This window comes from Ranitomeya variabilis, chromosome 2 (assembly GCF_051348905.1).
Source record: "Ranitomeya variabilis isolate aRanVar5 chromosome 2, aRanVar5.hap1, whole genome shotgun sequence".
NCBI lineage: Eukaryota > Metazoa > Chordata > Amphibia > Anura > Dendrobatidae > Ranitomeya > Ranitomeya variabilis.
The window spans coordinates 599,036,464-599,055,417 of record NC_135233.1 but is presented as its reverse complement, the minus strand read 5'-3'; the positions used below and the strand labels follow the sequence as shown (position 1 = coordinate 599,055,417).

The following is an 18,954-nucleotide window of genomic DNA, read 5'->3' as shown; positions in this document are numbered from 1 at the left end:
TGAGCGCAGCTCTGGAGTATAATACAGGATGTAACTCAGGATCAGTAGTGTAATGTATGTACACAGTGACTGCACCAGCAGAATAGTGAGTGCAGCTCTGGAGTATAATACAGGATATAACTCAGGATCAGTAATGTAATGTATGTACACAGTGACTGCACCAGCAGAATAGTGAGTGCAGCTCTGGGGTATAATACAGGATGTAACTCAGGATCAGTAATGTAATATATGTACACAGTGACTACACCAGCAGAATAGTGAGTGCAGCTCTGGGGTATAATACAGGATGTAACTCAGGATCAGTAATGTAATGTATGTACACAGTGACTGCACCAGCAGAATAGTGAGTGCAGCTCTGGGGTATAATACAGGATGTAACTCAGGATCAGTAATGTAATGTATGTACACAGTGACTGCACCAGCAGAATAGTGAGTGCAGCTCTGGGGTATGATGCACTATCAGTACAGGTGATGTACAGACACACACAGTGTCAGGCTCTGCTGACATCTTTGTACATAGAGTGGATACACTGTGTGATGATTTATAGATCAGCCTGTGGTGTGTACACTATTGTCCTCTAGTGGCTCCAACAAGAACCATACATGGTGTTTTTTTTCCATTCTTATCTCCATAGCAACCGCCCCACATTTTTTTCCGGCTCTTTTTGATGGCGACACCGAGGTGTCACGTGGTGTACGGTTGCTAGGCGTGACGTTCTGCATACGCAATTTTTAGACGTCGGTTGCTAAGGGGTCGTCACCGTGACGCGACGGCTGCTGTACCCAGGAAGGCCGCAAGGAGGCGCCGGGGCCGGATAAGAGATTGTCCGGGGATCCCAGAGAAAAGGCCGGGAGCAGGAAAGGGAAGAGCGGGATGTGAGTGCGCGGTGTGTACGGACTGGAGAGCGACCCCACCATGAGAAGATGTGCCGGTGAGTGCCGCCGCCTGCCCGTGTGCGGAGAGAGTGCTGCCTGCTCACCTCTGGCTGCAGACCTGTTACCTGGAGTTCTCCCCCGGGGCTGTGCAGGGCCTGGGGGGAGGGGGTCATCTGTGGTGGCACTACATGGCCCAGGATCACACATTTAGCTGGTGCCAGTTGTCTGTGACCTAAAAAATTGCGATCAGCGAGTCCATGATGTGACCAGAAATCCCACAGGGTTAGAGCATTGGTGACAGTGCCACCGTCGCGATATATCACGTCTGCTTGGTGAACGTCACTAGGACGGCGGTGTGGCCCTTCATGACATGCTTCGTGGTTTGCAACAGACTAAAAGGAGCTGTAGACATAGGGAATCCCTCTCTTCTCTGCCCCCGAGCGCCGGCCCCGGCCCGCCGTCTGCCCCGAGCGCCGGCCCCGGCCCGCCGTCTGCCCCGAGCGCCTGCCCCGAGCGCCGGCCCTCCGTCTGCCCCGAGCGCCGGCCCCGGCCCTCCGTCTGCCCCGAGCGTCGGGTCGGGTCCGCCGTCTGCCCCGGGCGTCGGGTCGGGTTCCTGGGATATGTGGCCCGTTACGTGGATGGATTAGGTTGTTTATAGGATCTGTCGTTTGTTGATGTGATGAGAACTTGATTTTCTGTAAACTATTACTTATATTGATTCCATGGTGCTGTACAAAATACAGACATCACTTACAGTAAACAAGCTAATGATAGATTGGTACAGAGGGGCGAGGACCCTGCCCTTGCGGGCTTACATTCTACAGGATGATGGGGAAGGAGACCGAAGGTTGGGGGGATCGCAGTAGCGTGGTGAGGAGGCAGCGGGGTCAGTGCAGGCTGTAGGCTTTCCTGAAGAGGTGGATTTTCAGGTTCCGTCTGAAGGATCCGAATGTGGTTGATAGTCGGACGTCTTGGGGCACAAAATTCCAGAGGATGGGGGATATTCGGGAGAAGTCTTGGAGGCGGTTGGGTGAGGAACTAATAACTGTGGAGAAGAGAAGGAGGTCTTGCGAGGACCGGAGATTACGTGAGGGAAGATATAGGGAGATTAGTTCGGAGATATATGGAGGAGACAGGTTATGGATGGCTTTGTAGGTCAGTGTTAGTAGTTTGAACTATCTCCTATCTTGTAGGGATCTTTCTCTACTGTCAGGGGATCGGCCACATTCAGCCATCCTTAGGACACATCCCCGTTACTCTCTGGTACTGTTTACTTGTCCGTGTTTATGAGAAGACCTGTCTGTTTTTTATCAGAGCCACAGATTAGTTTCATCTTTTCAAATAAACGGGTGTCTGAAAAAAGCTGTCAGCACCCATGTGTCCTCCGAGCGTTTCGTTTGTGGTTAACAAATTGGAGAAACTTGGATTTTCCCCCCACTTTTGTATTAGAAAGAAATGGTCGAAAATTAGATCCGGCACTCTGATGATAAATGGAGCTCACGTAGAGGAGTTTCTGTTAGTGTACCTGTAATTAGCAGTGTTTCTTTTATGTGTGATTATCCCTTCAACGTGCTGTAGATCAGTCGGGTCGGATCCTGAGAGCCCCCTGATCATTTATAAGACTGACGCAGACAGCATGGAGTACTGATCCATAGAAAGCCTCACAGCCTGTACACTGCTCCATGTGCGCCCTGCTGACCTGCATTCTCCAGTGGGGGTCTCAGGGCTGGGTCCCCACCAATCTACAGCATATTAGAGGGGTATTATATTGAAAAGCAACATTTATAACTGGTATGTACACATTAAAGGGAAGCTGCGGTACACCGGCTCCCAGAGATGTGTTGAAGATTTGATCAGTAGTGTTGACGTTGCGTTATTTTGAAGTGGGACCTTGGACCCCTTGTGCACCAGCATTGGGGTATGTACTCCCCCCCCCTTTAGCTATAAATCTGGGGTAACGCACAGACTTAAATATAAATTTATGTTGGCCAGATTTGATGTAGTCATAAGAGAGAGAGCGGTTCAGGAATCGTAATGATGTCACCAGGATTGTAGGCCAGGTCTTAGTCATTGCTGGGTCTGAACTTCTCAGAAAAGCTTTGCACGCTACTACACATATGGGAATTTTTTTTTTTAAATATCTTGACATTGTGGCTGCAAGGTTTTGATGTAGTCATTTACAGCCCCTACTTGTACAGTGTGGAGCACTTGCTTTAGGGTCATCTGTACATCTTAGCTTGATGGAGGTTACAGGGGATTAGTCATTTGGACCTTTTATTGCCCTCTTGGATCCCTGTCTACAAAGAGAGTATTTTGGAGATTTCATGGCTGGATACAGGACAGGACCCCATACACACAGCCCAGTGTTCAGTGAATATAGAAGACATTAGAGTCTTGCATAAGGTAGAACCTCGGCTCCGAGAAAGGTGAGAAGGAGCAAGTATCTTTTAGGAGATGGCTCAGTCCTATCTATCCCTGCATGGAGGGGACTACGGTCATGGCTGATGCTGGCTGTCCTCATATTCACATGGATCTGTAATGATTCAGTATCAGCACGGGAAGATGGAGGTTGTCATCAGATCGGAGTCATCAGGTCGGAGTCATCATGGTGCCATCTGCAGAGATTAGGTTACGGGACATACCTTAGTAGCAGATGATTTCACTCAGGTCCATGAGTCGTGTCATTATACGTTCTGCTGATGAGCCATTTCTGGGTTGTATTAGTTTCTGGGAAGTCTGGTAATGCCGGGCGACCACCTCTCTAGGAGCCATAATGGGGAACTTATAGGTCGTAAACCCATGATTTAATTTTGCATTGGGGCTCATGAAGACTTGATGTCGATGGCGCCTCTGTTATTTCCTTATACACCTCCAGGAGCTCTAATACACCTATATAGTAATAACAAATTTTCATAGACACTTACCTCATAACCAATTGAGATCAGCTGCCCACCATAAGTGGCATACACCATAAATCTAGTTGGCATTACCAATAATGTCCTTCTCATCTCTCCTCGTTCTGACTCTCCCATATTATACACACTCGTGCTCGGTTTGGCAGATCATGCATGTGTTCTCAATAGGAATAGGCGGCTGCAAGACTGTACTTATCCCTCATGAGAACAACATGTCGGAGATGTTGAAATCCATCCTATGGACGAGCTGTACACTGCACAGGGGACTGGAATAAACTATGAGCGGGGTTACAGTTTAGGGTCTTTCGGGAAATGGTTTTAAGTGGCCGACCCCTAATTTGTTTGTAGATTTTTGGCTGTTTAAAATCATTAAAGCTACCATCAGGGTTTCTATTTTGATGCCCAGCACCAGGACATCAAAATAGCAACCCCGGCTGGATGGTCAGACTAACGTCTTGCTATCTCTTCTCCTTCAGCTCTTAGACCAAGAAGATGCCAAGCAAATACATGTGGTGTCATCACCAACCATTGCTGCCAGACACCCATGAAGCTGACCGAACGTCATAGAGGCCCCATCAAAAGCAGGAAGCAACATGAAGCCCGCACACGAGCGGAGCCAGGAATGTCTTCCACCAAAGAAACGGGATCTGGCTCAGAGCACTATAAACATAGAGGAGCAGCCACCTAAGGTGGATAACTCCTCCACTAATGAAAGATCTACCAACGAGACCTCCACCTGGCCCCGCGGAGTACTGGTGGCTTCAGGACAAGGACATGGGGTGAGATATGAAGTGGCCGGAGAAGGGGCAGAGACGGTCACAGTGGATCAGTATGGAAATCTGTACAAACTTGCTGTGCCCCCCACCTTCTCGTCATCAGGCCTCCACCCTGTGGTGAACATGGGGACCATCCCTCCTTCCTTTAATGTAGCATCACCATTGATCCAACACCCAGGAATTACATATCCTTCCATCCATTATGCTCCCATCTCTCACACGTCCGTGCAGTTTCTGGGGCCACCTTATGCTGTTCCCTATGCTGTGCCTCCAGGCTTCTTGCAACGCGCTGTGATATCTCCACCCGCCACATTGGCTGCTTCTCACGTATCCCATTATGTGCCATACAACTCTGTCATACCCGAGGGGGTGACGCCTCCTCCACAGCCCCCATCTCCCCAAACTTTCAGTAAAGTGACCACAGCACAATCTCCCTCTGTTCTCATGGGCGTTGTACCAGTGGATGTCACCAAGGGACAAGTCCCTGTATTTTATCAGCACCCTTCTCAGATGCCAGCAGGGTATCCCGTACATGAAATGCTTCTGGCGTGTCCTCCTAATTCGGCCTCCCCTATCGATAAAGAAACTATGATGGCCTCTACCAACGGGTCCCAGAGAGGATCCGAATGTACCTCCTCCAGAAGAGGGAGCCAGGTGGCCATAGACCAGTACATCCACCATTCTGAAGAAGAGATGGCGAGAGGACAACATGACAATCTGTTGGACTGTGATACATACTCAGGCCGCGCACCCCAGAGGACGGAGGTCACTCTCATGACCCATAGGAGCACTCCGGATACAGACCTAGAAGTTCAGAGAGTTGTAGGAGGAATGGTTTCACAGGAGTATTGCTCGCCGTCTGTTCAGAGAAAAGAGCGGATGAGTCCATTAAATCTATCCAACGACATGAAGCACGATGCGAAGAGAGGACATAGCAATGTTACAATTCCATCAAGAGTTGATCTCCGGGGAGTATACGGTGCGCAGCACCCTATTAAATACACAGAGAAAAATGCACTTATTTCAAATGGTGAGGCAACGCAAGGAACGCACAGTTCTTCCGGGAGACTGTCCTCTGCCGCTCCACACCATGTCTCTAAACCCCAAGAGAGCAGATCTCCAGAAGTGCACAGTCGAGGCAGAGACTCTTCCACCACGGGTGCTCCGCCACCCCCTCCTCATGCCACTACCTTACCATCACACTTCATGAAAGGGGCCATCATCCAGCTCGCCACTGGCGAACTGAAAAGGGTAGAAGACCTCCAGACCCAGGATTTCGTGCGAAGCGCAGAAGTCAGCGGCGGCCTTAAAATCGATTCCAGCACAGTGGTGGACATCCAGGAGAGTCAGTGGCCTGGATTTGTGACTCTTCATTTCGTAGTGGGGGAGCAACAAAGCAAAGTGTGTCTTGACGTGCCTCCTGAGCACCCGTTTTTTGTGTACGGACAAGGCTGGTCTTCGTGCAGCCCGTCACAGACTGCGCTGCTTTTTGCACTTCCTTGCCACCGGCTTCAAGTGGGAGACGTGTGTATATCCATAAGTTTGCAGAGCATCTCCAAGAACGGTGCGTCGCCTGCAGGCAGCACGCACCAGGCCTTGCCGCATCAGATTGAAAAAGCAGTGTTACAATCTAGGGAGTGCCCACAGACGCCCGAAAGAGATGGCGATAGGCAAAATCAGCTCCAGAAAGATGGTTTGGCTCAGATTTCCCTGGCCCAGACCTCGTGTTCTCTTCCCACAGCTTCCTCGAGCTGGTCAAACCCAGGAGTCCAAAGATATAGCGGACAGAGTTCAGAAGCCCGACCTTCGCCTTCGCGCCATTCCTTCATTCCACAAGAGGTGAAGCTGTCCATCGAGGGCCGCTCGAACGCAGGGAAATAAGTCTCTGCCAACCCTAATTTTGCACAGTTAGAGTACAGGGATAATCATTGACGTTTTGAGACTGGGTCCCTGCTGCCGGAGGAAAAAAACGGCCCGGGAGGGTAATGTCTACCGCACAGACAGAAAAACGGAGATCTCTTTATTTTCTAGGTTAACCCTATTTTATACGTATATATTGTGCATTTCCATGCATTTATCGCTGGTGTGTTAAGTATAGGAATGTTTTTCGATATCAGAAGTGGAGGGGGGTGACTTATTTTGAGATGAGGATATTTTTGGGGGTAAGAGTCTTCCTGGGATTTGAAGCCTCCATGTCGGAACGGGCACAGTCGACAGGCGGGATGCTTTTCTAAGCGTCGCAAACTTTCGAGACCGGCAGTAATAGTAACTGACATTTCCCGGGCCAGCACCCACGGTCGTCACCCCCCTCAAAAAAACACATCCCAAGTGCAATAAAAGGTATAGAACGGACCCCGGCTCTCCTGCACCTTCTGATTGAAAGCTTTACCCCCCGCAGAGACATCTTATATTCTATATATTGAGCTCAGATCTGGAATATACTTGGCGTGTACCAGTACGCTATTTTGTTTAACGATTATTTTCCGCACTGCCAAATCTTATTCTAAAAGACCCCCCAACCTGATCCCACTCTGAACATCACTGGACACTACATCATTTCCTTCTAAGAAGGCCAGACAGTCACTGGATAAATTAAAGTACACCCCCATCTCTAATAATGATATATATGCTATACTAGGAGCAAAGCAAATATTCAGAAGCAATCCCGACATTCGGGTGCATGCGGTACACCCGGGGTTGGGACTTAATGCACTGCTTAATTTTTACTATTTTTTTTTTCCAACTGTAACACAAGGAAGCATCTTTTTTTTCGGCCTCAGACCAGTGTTAAATAACAGATCCTTTTATTTTTTTTGTGCAATGCGTCAATCTCAGAGCGGGGTGGACCCTTACCCTTTTCCCCAGGTTAGGGAGGGAGGTCCAGACGGGAACCACTTTCGATCCCCTTGGGACGCGCGTTTCACCTAATTAACCGATATGCATCCTACAAAGCCTTAGACTTTAGGCCGGTGCTTCTATCCTATTCTGCTACCTGATCTTTACCAGAGCATTAATCTATATTTTGTTGTGCTTTTTTTGTAACTGTTTTAAATAAATCAATTTGTACTGTATATTTGTATTCCAGCTGAGAAGCTTTTTTTTTTTGGTTTATTTTTTTCCTTTGTTTTCTGTTTACTTGAGTTATAAAAATAAAAAAAAATCAACTGTATTTTCGTGCTAAAACACATAACATGTAAGCAATCTATGTACCAATATGCCTATATAAACACATAGCTCTTTTTTTCTCCGGGTGTGTCTTACTTTTTTTTTTGGGAGGTGTCTGCATTAGTGGTTGTGCTAATCCACTATTAAATGGAGAATATTCTTTAGCCAGATAGTCACAAGTGGAATTTAAAAGCTGCATACTGATGGTTTCCTTTTTGGAGCTTGGGGTACACAACCTAACATTTCACTGCAGCATTTATACCCTGAATCTCTGCTGCTTCAGTCTCTGCCTTCTCAGTGACATTGTATTATAGCTGCACTGTGATTGCTTCCTGTTGGCGGTTGCAGTTCCTGCTGCATCAGTGTCTGCATTGTCAGAGCTATAGTCTCATCTGTTATATTCACCAGCTGCACTCAAAATTCTGACTCCCTGTAGGACCTCTTATCTCTCTGCTACCCCTACTGTTTCAGTGTATATACCAAGAACTAAACAGAAATACACCACCAGTATCCATAGCTACATTATGATGGTTTCCCTTTTGCTACTTGGGATAGACGATCTCCTGCAGTCGTGGCCAAAAGCATTAGCACCCTTGAAATTGTTCCAGAAAATAATTGTATGTTCACGTTTTGTTATATACGTTTACCTTATTTACTCAAGTATAAGTCGAGGCACCTAATTTTACCACATATAACTGGATTAGCTTATTGACTTGAGTATCAGCCGGGTGTGCGTTGTCCCCTCATCCCTGTCCTGCAATGTGTGGCTCCCCCCGGTCTAGTTGTAAGCATGGCTCAGCGTCCGCCCCCTTGTATGCATGGCTTGGTTCTCCCCCCTTGTTTGCATGGCTCGGCGTCCACACCCCCCCTCCCCCTTGTATGCATGGCCCGGAGTCCTCCCCAGTCATACTCATCCTCCACACGCAGTTGCTGCACGTCCCTGCATCTCAGTTGTCCCGGCGCAGCTCTTCCTGTGCGGAGCGGTCATGTGGTACCGCTCATTAAGGTAATGAATATGCGCTTCGCCTATGGGAGTGGAGACTCGTGCATATTCAGTACCTTAATGAGCGGTACCACGTGACCGCTGAGCACAGATAGAGCTGCTGCCCTGGGCCAACAGAGATGCAGGGACGTGCAGCGACTGCACGAGGGTAAGTATGATGTCTTCACAGCCACCAACTCCTGCCGCTGCTCCCCCTCCGGCTTTCTGGAAAATGACTCGTGTATAAATTGAGGGGGGGAGGCGTTTTTCAGCTCAAAAAATGTGCTGACAATCTCGGCTTATACACAAGTATATACGGTATTTCCTTTGTGTATTGGAACAACAACAAAAAAAAATTAGCACAAAACCCCTAAAATTTGTAGGATAAAATTATGGGTAAACAACTTTGTTTCAAGCATGTGATGTCTGTTCGAACTCACCTGTGGCACGTAACAGGTGTGGGCAATGTCAAAATAAGACCTGGAACCAGACAAAAATGGGCGAAGATGACTCAATCTTTGCACTGATAGAAAGATGAGAAGTGTCTTGAGAAAAAAAAATGCTGAAAAATATCAACAATATCAAGGTTACAAGGCTCTCTCCAGAGATCTTGATGGTCCTTTGTCCACGGTGCGCAACAATCTAGAAGTTTACAACCCATGGCACTATAGCAGATCTCCGTAGACGGCAGACAAAAATTGATGAAAGGTTGCAACATAGGATAGTCCACATGGTGGATAAGCAGCCCCAATCAAGATCCAAAAAAATTCAAGCTGTCCTGCAGGCTCAGGTTGTATAAGTGTCAGCGCCAACTATCCATCGACATTTGAATGAAATTAAACCTTATGGCAGGAGACCCAGGAGGATCCCACTGCTGACACAGAGACATAGTAAAGCTAAACTGGTGTTAGCCATGAGTAAATCAAAATCCTTCTAGGAAAGCATCTTGTAGACTGATGAGACCAAGATAGAGCTTTTTGGTAAAGCACATCATTCTGCTATTTACTGAAAACGTAATGAGGCCTATAAAGAAAAGAACACACTACCTACAGTCAAATATGGTGGAGGTTAAGAGATGTTTTGCTGCTTTTGCCACTGGGTGCCTTGACTGTGTGCAAGACATCATGAAATCTGAAGATTACCAAAGGATTTTGGGTCGAAATGTAGTGCCTAGTGTCAGAAAGCTGGGTTTGCATCCTAGGTCATGGGTCTTCCAGCAGAACAATGACTCCAGAAATGGATGGAAACAAAGCGCTGGAGAGTTCTGAAGTGGCAGCAATGAGTCCGAATCTAAATCCCATTGATCACCTGCGGAGAGATCTTAAAATTGCTGTTGGGATAAGGCGCCTTCACATATCAGAGACTTGGAGCAGTTTGCAAAAGAAGAGTGATCCATAATTCCAGGTAAGAGGTGTAAGAAGCTTGTTGATGGTTATATGAAGCAAATATTAAGTTGAGGGTGCCAGCAATTTTATTATCCCATTTTTGGGGTTTTGTGTGAAATTATGTCCAATTTGCATTTTTTTTGTTTTTTGTTCCAATACACACAAAGGAAATAAACCTGTGTATAACAAAACATGGGGAATTGCAATAATTTTCCAGAAGTACTTCATTTTCTGGATCAATTTCAAGGGTGACAACTTTCGGCTATGACTAGATTTCGATGCTATTTCACACTTTTTTTTTTATATGAAGTACTAAACAGTAATCAGCTCTTAGGCTGCAGAACCTCTTGTCACTGCAGTCCTTGCTGTTTCAGTGTCTGAAATCTCAGCACCGTAATGTATAAACTCCTAGCATCTTGCCCTTCATTCGGTTTCCTGTAGGATTCTGCATCTCTGCTGCTTCAGTCTCTGCATTCTCAGAGCTATTTCATTGCATCTACAATGGCAGCAATGATGTCTGATGTTGTACACACCAATGGGCCCTGATGACGAGGGCGTCAAATCTCACTGCAGCCCCTGCTGCTTCATGCAGCTTTTATACCAAGCAGCGATTGGTAAGAGTCCTGTGGTTGCAGTAAATCAGCTGCATGTGAACACTTACCCTAACTTTGCTCCACTGAAATATCAATTCCCTGATCTGCCTAGAACACAAAGCATTTCCAACATTCATTCATATAGTAATAAGCAGGGCTGTTGAGTCGGTAAGCCAAACCTCCGACTGCTCAATTTCCATGACTCCGACTCCACCAAAACGGCCTCCGATTCCACAGCCCTGTAATAAGTATATAGAGGAGTCAGGACCAATGGCTTACAGTCCTCTGCATTTCATGGTGGCCATTAATATAATTGTTTTTTTATTTTTCACACGTTAAACCTTTGGAGCACCTGAGCAAAAACCTGTTTGAGCAATTCTTCACTATGCAACATTTTATAGACATGGAAACCCAAGATAGCCGATTCGCTCATCTAGGATACACCCAGAACAGAAGACCACCATGAACCTCGTATTAAAATAATTTATTGGTTCCACATTACACGGGTGTGATACTCTGCCATACACACATAAATAAGACATACTACACACATACTGCAGAGCTCAGACACGGCACGACGGCAGCCACGTGATGTCTGCTTGTGTTCATACCCTGTATCACAGTCTCGGCGCTGCTCCAGCCGCACAGTAGACTCCATAGATCTGGATCCTGCACACATCATATAATCGTCCCTTTGTAATATCCACACGACCACTGCAGATACTAAACATTTTCCCCTCCAGCAGCATTGTAATCCTGAGCTATGGACTGCAACATAGACCACCCTAAGATAGAGGAGAGGGGGCTTCTCATTTCTGGAGAGACCCAGCGGAGGTATAGAGAAAAATCTGATTAAAGTATCACATTCTAACAGGACCCCCCTCCCAACCGCCACGGTCAGTGCAGGGTCCCATTATTCTGATCGTCCAGTGCAATCTTCCCAAGAATCTGCTGTTCCAGCTCATTATTCCCCACCGGAAGGTGAAAGAAGTTCATCTCTGCAGCCAATGCCGCCATTGCCGATGGGTCCTGCCCAAATTGCGCTCGGAGCATTATGTCCATCTTTTCCAGACGTCGTTTTAACCGTTTCGCCTCTCGCTCCCGAACGAGTCGGGCTTGACGTTTCTCCGGTGTCTCGTTGGCCCGTTTCACGCGCATGGCCTCACGATCTCGTTGCAAGCGCCTTGCTCTCTGCTCGTCGGTCTCCTGCATTCTCTGCTGTCTTTTAGCTTCCCTGTCCCTCATCCGTCTCAGCTCTCGTTCATCGGGGGTCTCGCTGTCTCGTCTGCTCTTCTTGGCGGTACGCTCCCGCTCCAGCCTTTGCTTTCGGGCCTGCACGGGCTCTTTCTGCCTACGGTTGGCCCACTTGCGCACTGTGGGGGTCTGACTTGACATCATCTTCCTGTAAGCCACACAGTTATTGCACACAAGTAATACTCCAGCAGGGTAAACAGCATTGAAGTCCATACCGCTGGGGCTTTTAGGGTTGTTCTGGTCCCAGCTTTCCGGAGACAAAACCTCTGGCAGCTTTTCACTGAAAAACAAGCAGGACATAATAACTTTAACTATGAGGATGTATTTTAAAGGGTAGCTCCGATGCAGCTCACTTCTTGAGGTGGGAAGGACCTGGTGAGGTCCTGCCGACCGGTGCCTGCCAGGCTGCAGTTTGAAACCCAACTGTCATGAAGAAGTCCTGGGACATAGTCAGCGCTACTCACCATTTTTTTTTCTGCTAATCAATGTAGATTTCATCCCTTACCTGTTGAAGGTGTCATGGCTGGAGAACTGAGCGCCGCATACAGCACAATTGGAAAGCTGATCATCGGAATGGATCAGCAGATGTCGTCCTAAGGACCCCGGGGAGCTGAGGGCACGGCCGCACACGGGACACAAGTAGCTTTTCGTGTTCACCACGGCAGCGGTGTGCTGAAGACGAGAAGATGTAAATTTGTGAATAAATGGAGTCAAGTCTGTAAGGTAAATTTCCATTTTTGGAGGGAGTCAAATACCAGAACGCTGACATTATGGGGTCCCTACTAAGATAAAGGGGCAGCATGTCATCTACCTGATACACGTGCGTGATCAGCTGCTCGTGGCTCTCGCAGTCCAGCTGACAAATGGGGCAAATAAAAAGCACAGAATCCAGATTACCGTCAAAAGACTCGTGGACCTAGTAAAGGAGGAACAAAGCATCAGAAGGTCAGCGTAACATACATATGACGGATTCAAGTATGTTGCCATTCCATTACCCCTCACGTTACGCCCCTTACCATGGATGCTCCTTCTCGTTTCCTCATCCTTCTGCTTACGCCTGGTTCTCCTTCCTTCTCTGTGTTGTCTTCTTCGGAAGCCGGAGATGACAGTTCAGTATCCTCATCACTGTCGCCTGGAAAAAGCAAAGGTGACGGCATTAAAGGCGATATTCTAGGGAGAATTGTTAAATTCTACCACAAAGGAGAGGACTTTTGCTCCCCGTCCTCGCAATATAGAAGCCAAGAGATGAACAGAATGGCCAACACTTCCCACCTGCCGGGATCGCAGCATTGTAACCACTGCCAGTACCCATACATGACTGCAATTGGCGTCTACGCAAATTTCTTTACCGAGATCATGATAATTTGCTTGAAGGAGATGCAGTCAAATATCATCTTCTCCCTTTATTTCTTTAAAGAGAACCTGCCATCACGATTTAACCTGTGAGGCTAAGTGCACACGTTGCGGATTCGTGTGCGGATTTTTTGGCACCGTTTTTGAAAAATCTGCAGGTAATATGCACTGAGTTTTACCTGCGGATTAACCGTGGATTTCCAGCGTTTTTTGTGCAGATTTCACCTGCGTTTTACCACCTGCGGATTCCTATACAGGAACAGGTGTAAAAAGCTGCGGAATCCGCACAAAGAATTGACATGCGGAAAATACAACGCAGCGTTTCCGTGCTGTATTTTCCGCACCATGGGCACTGCGGATTTGGTTTTCCATAGGTTTACATGGTACTGTAAACCTGATGGAAAACTGCTGCGAATATACCCTTAAAGTAAAGGTATGGCCGTGGCCCATGCCCATTTGTATGAGCCTCCTTTAAATTTCGAGCTAGCACCTGATCTTGACGAGGGCGCCACTTGGGCACATTCATGTCCCAACGTTCTCCAGTAAAATAGCACCGGAGGCGGCACATGCTCAGATTAACCTCTGACAGTCTCCAGCAAAATGGCGCAGCTGGCATATACGGTCACCGATGCCATTTTGCTGGACACCCCTGGAGGTTAAGCTAAGCAGCCTCCTGCGCCATTTTGCTGGAAACATGAATGTGCACGGGCACAGTTATAAAAAGGAGACTCATACAAATGTGTAGGGGCCACGGCAGACCTGAAGACCCTATCCACATTCCCACCCTGATGCACAAAGAGACTATTGCACCAAAGCTTCTAAGGTGAATTAAACAAGATTTTTTTTCACTAAAGGTATCCATTAAATCAGTATAACAGGGCCATTATGGCCATACCTTTACGTTAACAGGTTAAATAGTGACGACAGGTTCTCTCTAAGGCCGGTTTCACACGTCCAGATAATTCCGGTACCGGAGAAATCAGTACCGGAGTTATCTGTGTCCGTGTGCTCACGTGGCACACGTGCGGCAGCCGTGTGCCGCCTGAGAACCACACGGACTGTGCAGGAGAGACAGTGCTACAGTAAGCGCTGTCCCCTGCGTGTGGTGCTGAAGGCGGCATTCATCTTTTCTCCCCTGCAGGAGAGAAGAGATGAAAAATCAAGTTTTTGTTTTTTTGTTGTTATAAATAAAGTTTGGGGGTCACCTCCCGCCTCCCATCCCCCGTGCGCCCGCCCGCTTGCAGAGAAATACTCACCCAGCTCCCGCGATGCCTCCTCTCAGCGCCGGCATCTTGTCCTGTGTGAGCGGTCACGTGGTACCGCTCATTACAGTGATAAATATGCGCATATTTATCACTGTAATGACCGGTACCACGTGACCGCTCACACAAGACAAGATGCCGGCGCTGAGAGGAAGCATCGCGGGAGCTGGGTGAGTATTTCTCTGCAAGCGGGTGGGCGCACGGGGAATGGGAGGCGGGAGGTGACCCCCAAACTTTATTTATAACATTATAACAAAAAAAAACAAAAAAAAAAAAACTTGATTTTTCATCTCCTCTCTCCCGCGGGGGAGAAGAGATGAATGCCACCTTCAGCACCACACGCAGGGGGGACAGCGCTCACTGTAGCGCTGTCTCTCCTGCCGGCGGTACATGCACACGGAGGAGAGTGCACACTGTTCTCCGTGTGCGGGACGCTTTGAGGACCGTGCTGCCGGAGATAAACAGACATGTCTCCGTGTTTTCAACACTGACACACGGTCCGTGAAAACACGGAGACATGTGCATAGACCCATTCATTTGAATGGGTCTATGTGTGTGTCTCCGGTACGTGAGAAAACTGTCACTACACATACCAGAGGCACTGACGTGTGAAAGAGGCCTAAAAGGAAGAAGGGTAATTGGCAATCATATGATTGATTAGACCATCACACTGCACCTGACTCACTGCTGCTCCGGTCATTCTGCTCTCTCTCGGACACCTCCTGCTTTATAATCTCAGTTTTCATCATCGCTTCACAAGCTTGTTGCTCCAATCCTGCAAACATGTTCTCCCCTAAGGAGGGAAACAAAAGGGACAAAAATACCATTACACTCCTCCCAAGGGTCCTGAGATAAGCACAACTTGCAGCTTTGCCTATGGAGTCTCTGTCAGCACAATATGACTGTTCAAACCAAGCACAGGTGATTGGCGCACCCATTCCAGGAGTAATTTTGTATCTACAGCTCCCATGCAGACCAATGCGTCTCATATTCCCACTTGTCTCCCCCTCAAGTCTCAATAGGGCGGCACTCACAATGTACTTTATTTGGAGTTGTCTGTTTCCTCCGGGACATCTTATGCGAACTGGCTACATTCACGCTGTCCTCCTACACAGAGCAGCTCTGAATATTGGGGGAAAAAAGATAAAAAGGGTAAAGCAGGTACAAAGGAGAAAAATGTAATGCAGAATATGTGCAAAAACGAGGCCGAGGGGAAGGGCTGGATTTACGTAGTGTTCACTCCTATGATTCAGGCCTACTACCTGCAAGGTCAGGTCTAATGGTAAGCCCCCCCAAGCAAAAGACTGCATGTCATGGTGTGTGTCCCACGTTCTAGAGACCAGCGAGGGTCCCAGCTATCACCCTACTACTAAGTCTGACACCAACACCTAGCATTTGTGGCATCTGCCCTACTAGTATGGAGCCGCGTCATACAGCCAGAACCAGTGTAACAGCTGCGATCAGAGCCACTCTGAACACAACTGTTTCATGCCACCGTCAGTCAATTGTGAGAACGGCACCTGAGGAAGGACAGGGTCACGATTGCGGGGTGAGGATGATGTTGAGCTGGGCTCCAGAGGAGATCGGTAATTTCATGATCTATACGGTAGTGTAGAAAATAATATGACCCTCTAAGAGACTAAAAAAGTTGAACACAATACATGAAATATATTTTTGCCTAAAAAGAAAAAAAAAAAAAAGTCACAATAAGTATTCAGTAAGGCGAGCGCCAAAATTAGGGGAAAAAAATGGCAGATTTGCAGTTTAATGGTCACTTCCCCTCCCAACCAAAAAATGAATAAAAATCTATCCTAACCCCAAAATGGTAATGATCGACACGCTAGCTCGTGACGCAAAGAACGAGCCCCAGATACAGCAGTATGGACCAGAAAAAAAACAAGTTATCACTCTCAGAAGGCAAGGAGTAAATAACGAAAAGTGGGGAGGGGCCCCTGGGACTGTAAGGGCCCCGGAGCAGAGCCCCCCATTACCCTGGAGTAGGGCCCCCCATTACCCTGGAGCAGGGCCTGCACTGAATGGATGAGGAGTGCAGCTGGGCATGGCATTATCACATTACATGCAGGTCAAGTATGTATGGAGCATGCCTGGTGCAGGGCTGCACGGTCAGCAGGGGGCGCCCCGCCATCTGCATGTCTCCCCAGCCCCGCTGCAGTGATTACAGCGGCACATCCCGGGGGGTGTTACCCGGCAGTGAGCTCCGGTGCACGGCCACCGCCTGTACTCACATGCATGGGCCCCGGTGTGGCCACCGCCTGTACTCACATGCATGGGCCCCGGTGTCCGGGCGTGTCCCGGCTCCTCCAGACAGACGGTGAATGCGGCCGCATCTGCTGGAGGGAGCGAGGCCTTCTGATGACGTCATGTGGTCATGTGACCAGGCAGAGAGGGGATGATGGAGCATCAGCCATTGTATACAGTCTCCTGCCATGGGGCCCCCTCACCGCAGTATTTACAGTAAAAGCCCCCACAAATGCCAGTAATGGTGTAATAGAGCCCACCATGATGGCCCTTCCCTCTGAGTATGGGGACAGCGCTGTCATGGTGGCGCAGACGTGATGCAGGCCGACCACTTATGTCCCCCCCAAAAGTCTGCTACATAACCAGGTGTCTGGAATCCTGTCAGCCATGCCTGTATGCCCCTCATGTCACCGGAACTATCGCCCCCCTACCCCGACGTGTCCTACCGGCCACTAAGGCGACATTCACACGACGCGTCAAGCAGAAAATCGCTTCAGAAAACGCTCCGTCTATCTGCCATTTTTTTTCTCTAAAGTTATCTGTAAAAAAAAAAAAGTATTTTTAGCCATTTTTCTAAACCCTATAAACAGTGAATAAAACGTGAGGTGAAAATGCCTCAAAAAGGCTTAAAAAAACCACTCCGCGATCTTTGTGACTTTTTGGGGGGCCTCCCATTGACTTCTGTCATAAAGTACGGAGCGGCTCCATAGCGGAGGACCCCTGAAGGGTGGTCGGGTCACTTCTTTTAGTCACTTGACCTTTTTTTTGGAAACCTGACAGAACGCAGGCGCGACAGAGGGGGATTTACAATAGGAGGAGACGCAGAAGCCCACGTTCACATGGTCAGTATTTTACATCAGTATTTGTAAGCCAAAACCATCAATTTCACTACACAATACTTATACTAGGCACGAAAAAAATAAGATATCAGTTATTAAAAAATTTATTCATTTATTGATATAAATTAATATTGATTTATTATATTATTTATATCAAATATAAATTAAATGTATTTATTAAATCAATTACATTACATTTATATTGAGTATATATTAATTAATATATTAATATTAAACTTAATTAAGTTATTCAAGTAATTATAATATAAGAAACAACCCCTTACCAACAGAAATGTAAAAAAAAAAAAAAAAAAAAGATAAGGGGTCTTGAAAAATGGTGACACAAATCCAAAATATATTTTTATAAAAAAAAATTGAATTTTTTTTAATGCTAAAATATTATATACCCAAGTTTGGCATCGCCGTAATCGTAATGACCAGCAAAATCATATTTAACCGGTCAGTTTTAATAGACGCCGTTAAAAACAAAATAAAAAATGAACATTTCACCCTGCAAGGGAATTTTTTTTTCACTAATTTTCTATGGCAAAATGAATGGCGTCCTTCAAAAGTACAAGAAGAAAAACAAGTATTAAAAAAAAAAGTTATGACTCTTGAAAGGAGAGATGAAAAATGAAAGCGGACAATAATTAGGCTTTATTTACATATAAATGGACAATCCCTTTAAATTGCTGTAATAGCTGAAGTGGTCACTCTTTAGCCTGAGCCATAAATGGACAATCCCTTTAAATTACAGTAATAGCTGAAGTGGTCACTCTTGAGCCTGAACCATAAATGGACAATCCCTTTAAATTACTGTAATGGCAGCAGTGGTCACTCTTCTGCCTGAGCCATAACTGGACAATCCCTATAAATTACAGTAATAGCTGAAGTGGTCACTCTTGAGCCTGAACCATAAATGGGACAGTCCCTTTAAATTACAGTAATGGCAGCAGTGGTCACTTCTCAGACTAAACCATAAATGGACAATCCCTTTAAATTGCAGTAATGGCAGCAGTGGTCACTCTGGAGCCTGAGCCATAAATTGACAATCCCTTTAAATTGCTGTAATGCCTGCAACGGTCACTCTTGAGCCTCAGCCATAAATGGACAATCCCATTAAATTACAGTAATGGCAGCAGTGGTCACTCTTCAGCCTGAGCCATAACTGGACAATCCCTTTAAATTACACTAATGGCTGCAGTGGTCACTGTTTAGCCTGAGCCCAGAGGTGGTAAAGTGCAGAAGCTGCCGGAACCAGACAGACCGGTCAGCAAAGAGTTACACTCTGCACA

At 47.0% G+C, this 18,954-nt stretch overlaps 2 protein-coding genes across 4 annotated transcripts; one reads left to right on the top strand and one right to left on the bottom strand.

The window, feature by feature from the left end:
* The first annotated feature begins 692 nt into the window (after window positions 1-692).
* Window positions 693-7,638, top strand: ATXN1L (ataxin 1 like). The gene is made up of 2 exons (XM_077288552.1): window positions 693-932; window positions 4,268-7,638. Exon 2 carries the CDS (start codon window positions 4,385-4,387, stop codon window positions 6,446-6,448), a length of 2,064 nt encoding a protein of 687 aa, XP_077144667.1. The 5' UTR covers window positions 693-932; window positions 4,268-4,384; the 3' UTR covers window positions 6,449-7,638.
* Window positions 7,639-11,159: 3,521 nt separating this feature from the next.
* ZNF821 (zinc finger protein 821) lies at window positions 11,160-17,105 on the bottom strand. 3 transcript variants are annotated; one of them, XM_077288547.1, is made up of 7 exons: window positions 16,845-17,105; window positions 15,596-15,683; window positions 15,238-15,354; window positions 12,963-13,078; window positions 12,758-12,862; window positions 12,452-12,618; window positions 11,160-12,226 (listed from the first exon to the last, which is right to left on the bottom strand). In XM_077288547.1, exons 2-7 carry the CDS (start codon window positions 15,633-15,635, stop codon window positions 11,590-11,592), a joined length of 1,182 nt encoding a protein of 393 aa, XP_077144662.1. In that variant the 5' UTR covers window positions 15,636-15,683; window positions 16,845-17,105; the 3' UTR covers window positions 11,160-11,589. The 3 variants fall into 3 exon arrangements, with proteins under 3 accessions (XP_077144662.1, XP_077144664.1, XP_077144663.1); XM_077288549.1 differs by having other exon boundaries at window positions 15,247-15,354; window positions 16,845-16,975; XM_077288548.1 differs by lacking the exon at window positions 16,845-17,105 and adding an exon at window positions 16,808-16,835.
* Between the last annotated feature and the right edge of the window lie 1,849 nt (window positions 17,106-18,954).

Coding starts and splice junctions, on each gene's coding strand:
- ATXN1L (XM_077288552.1), top strand. CDS start 4,385: ATGAAGCCCGCACACGAGCGGAGCCAGGAATGTCTTCCACCAAAGAAA.
- ZNF821 (XM_077288547.1), bottom strand. CDS start 15,635: ATGTCCCGGAGGAAACAGACAACTCCAAATAAAGTACATT. Junction 15,355..15,595: donor AACTCCAAATAAAGTACATT/GTGAGTGCCGCC, acceptor TTCCCTCCTTAG/GGGAGAACATGTTTGCAGGA. Junction 13,079..15,237: donor CCGGAGCAGCAGTGAGTCAG/GTGCAGTGTGAT, acceptor TGCTTTTTCCAG/GCGACAGTGATGAGGATACT.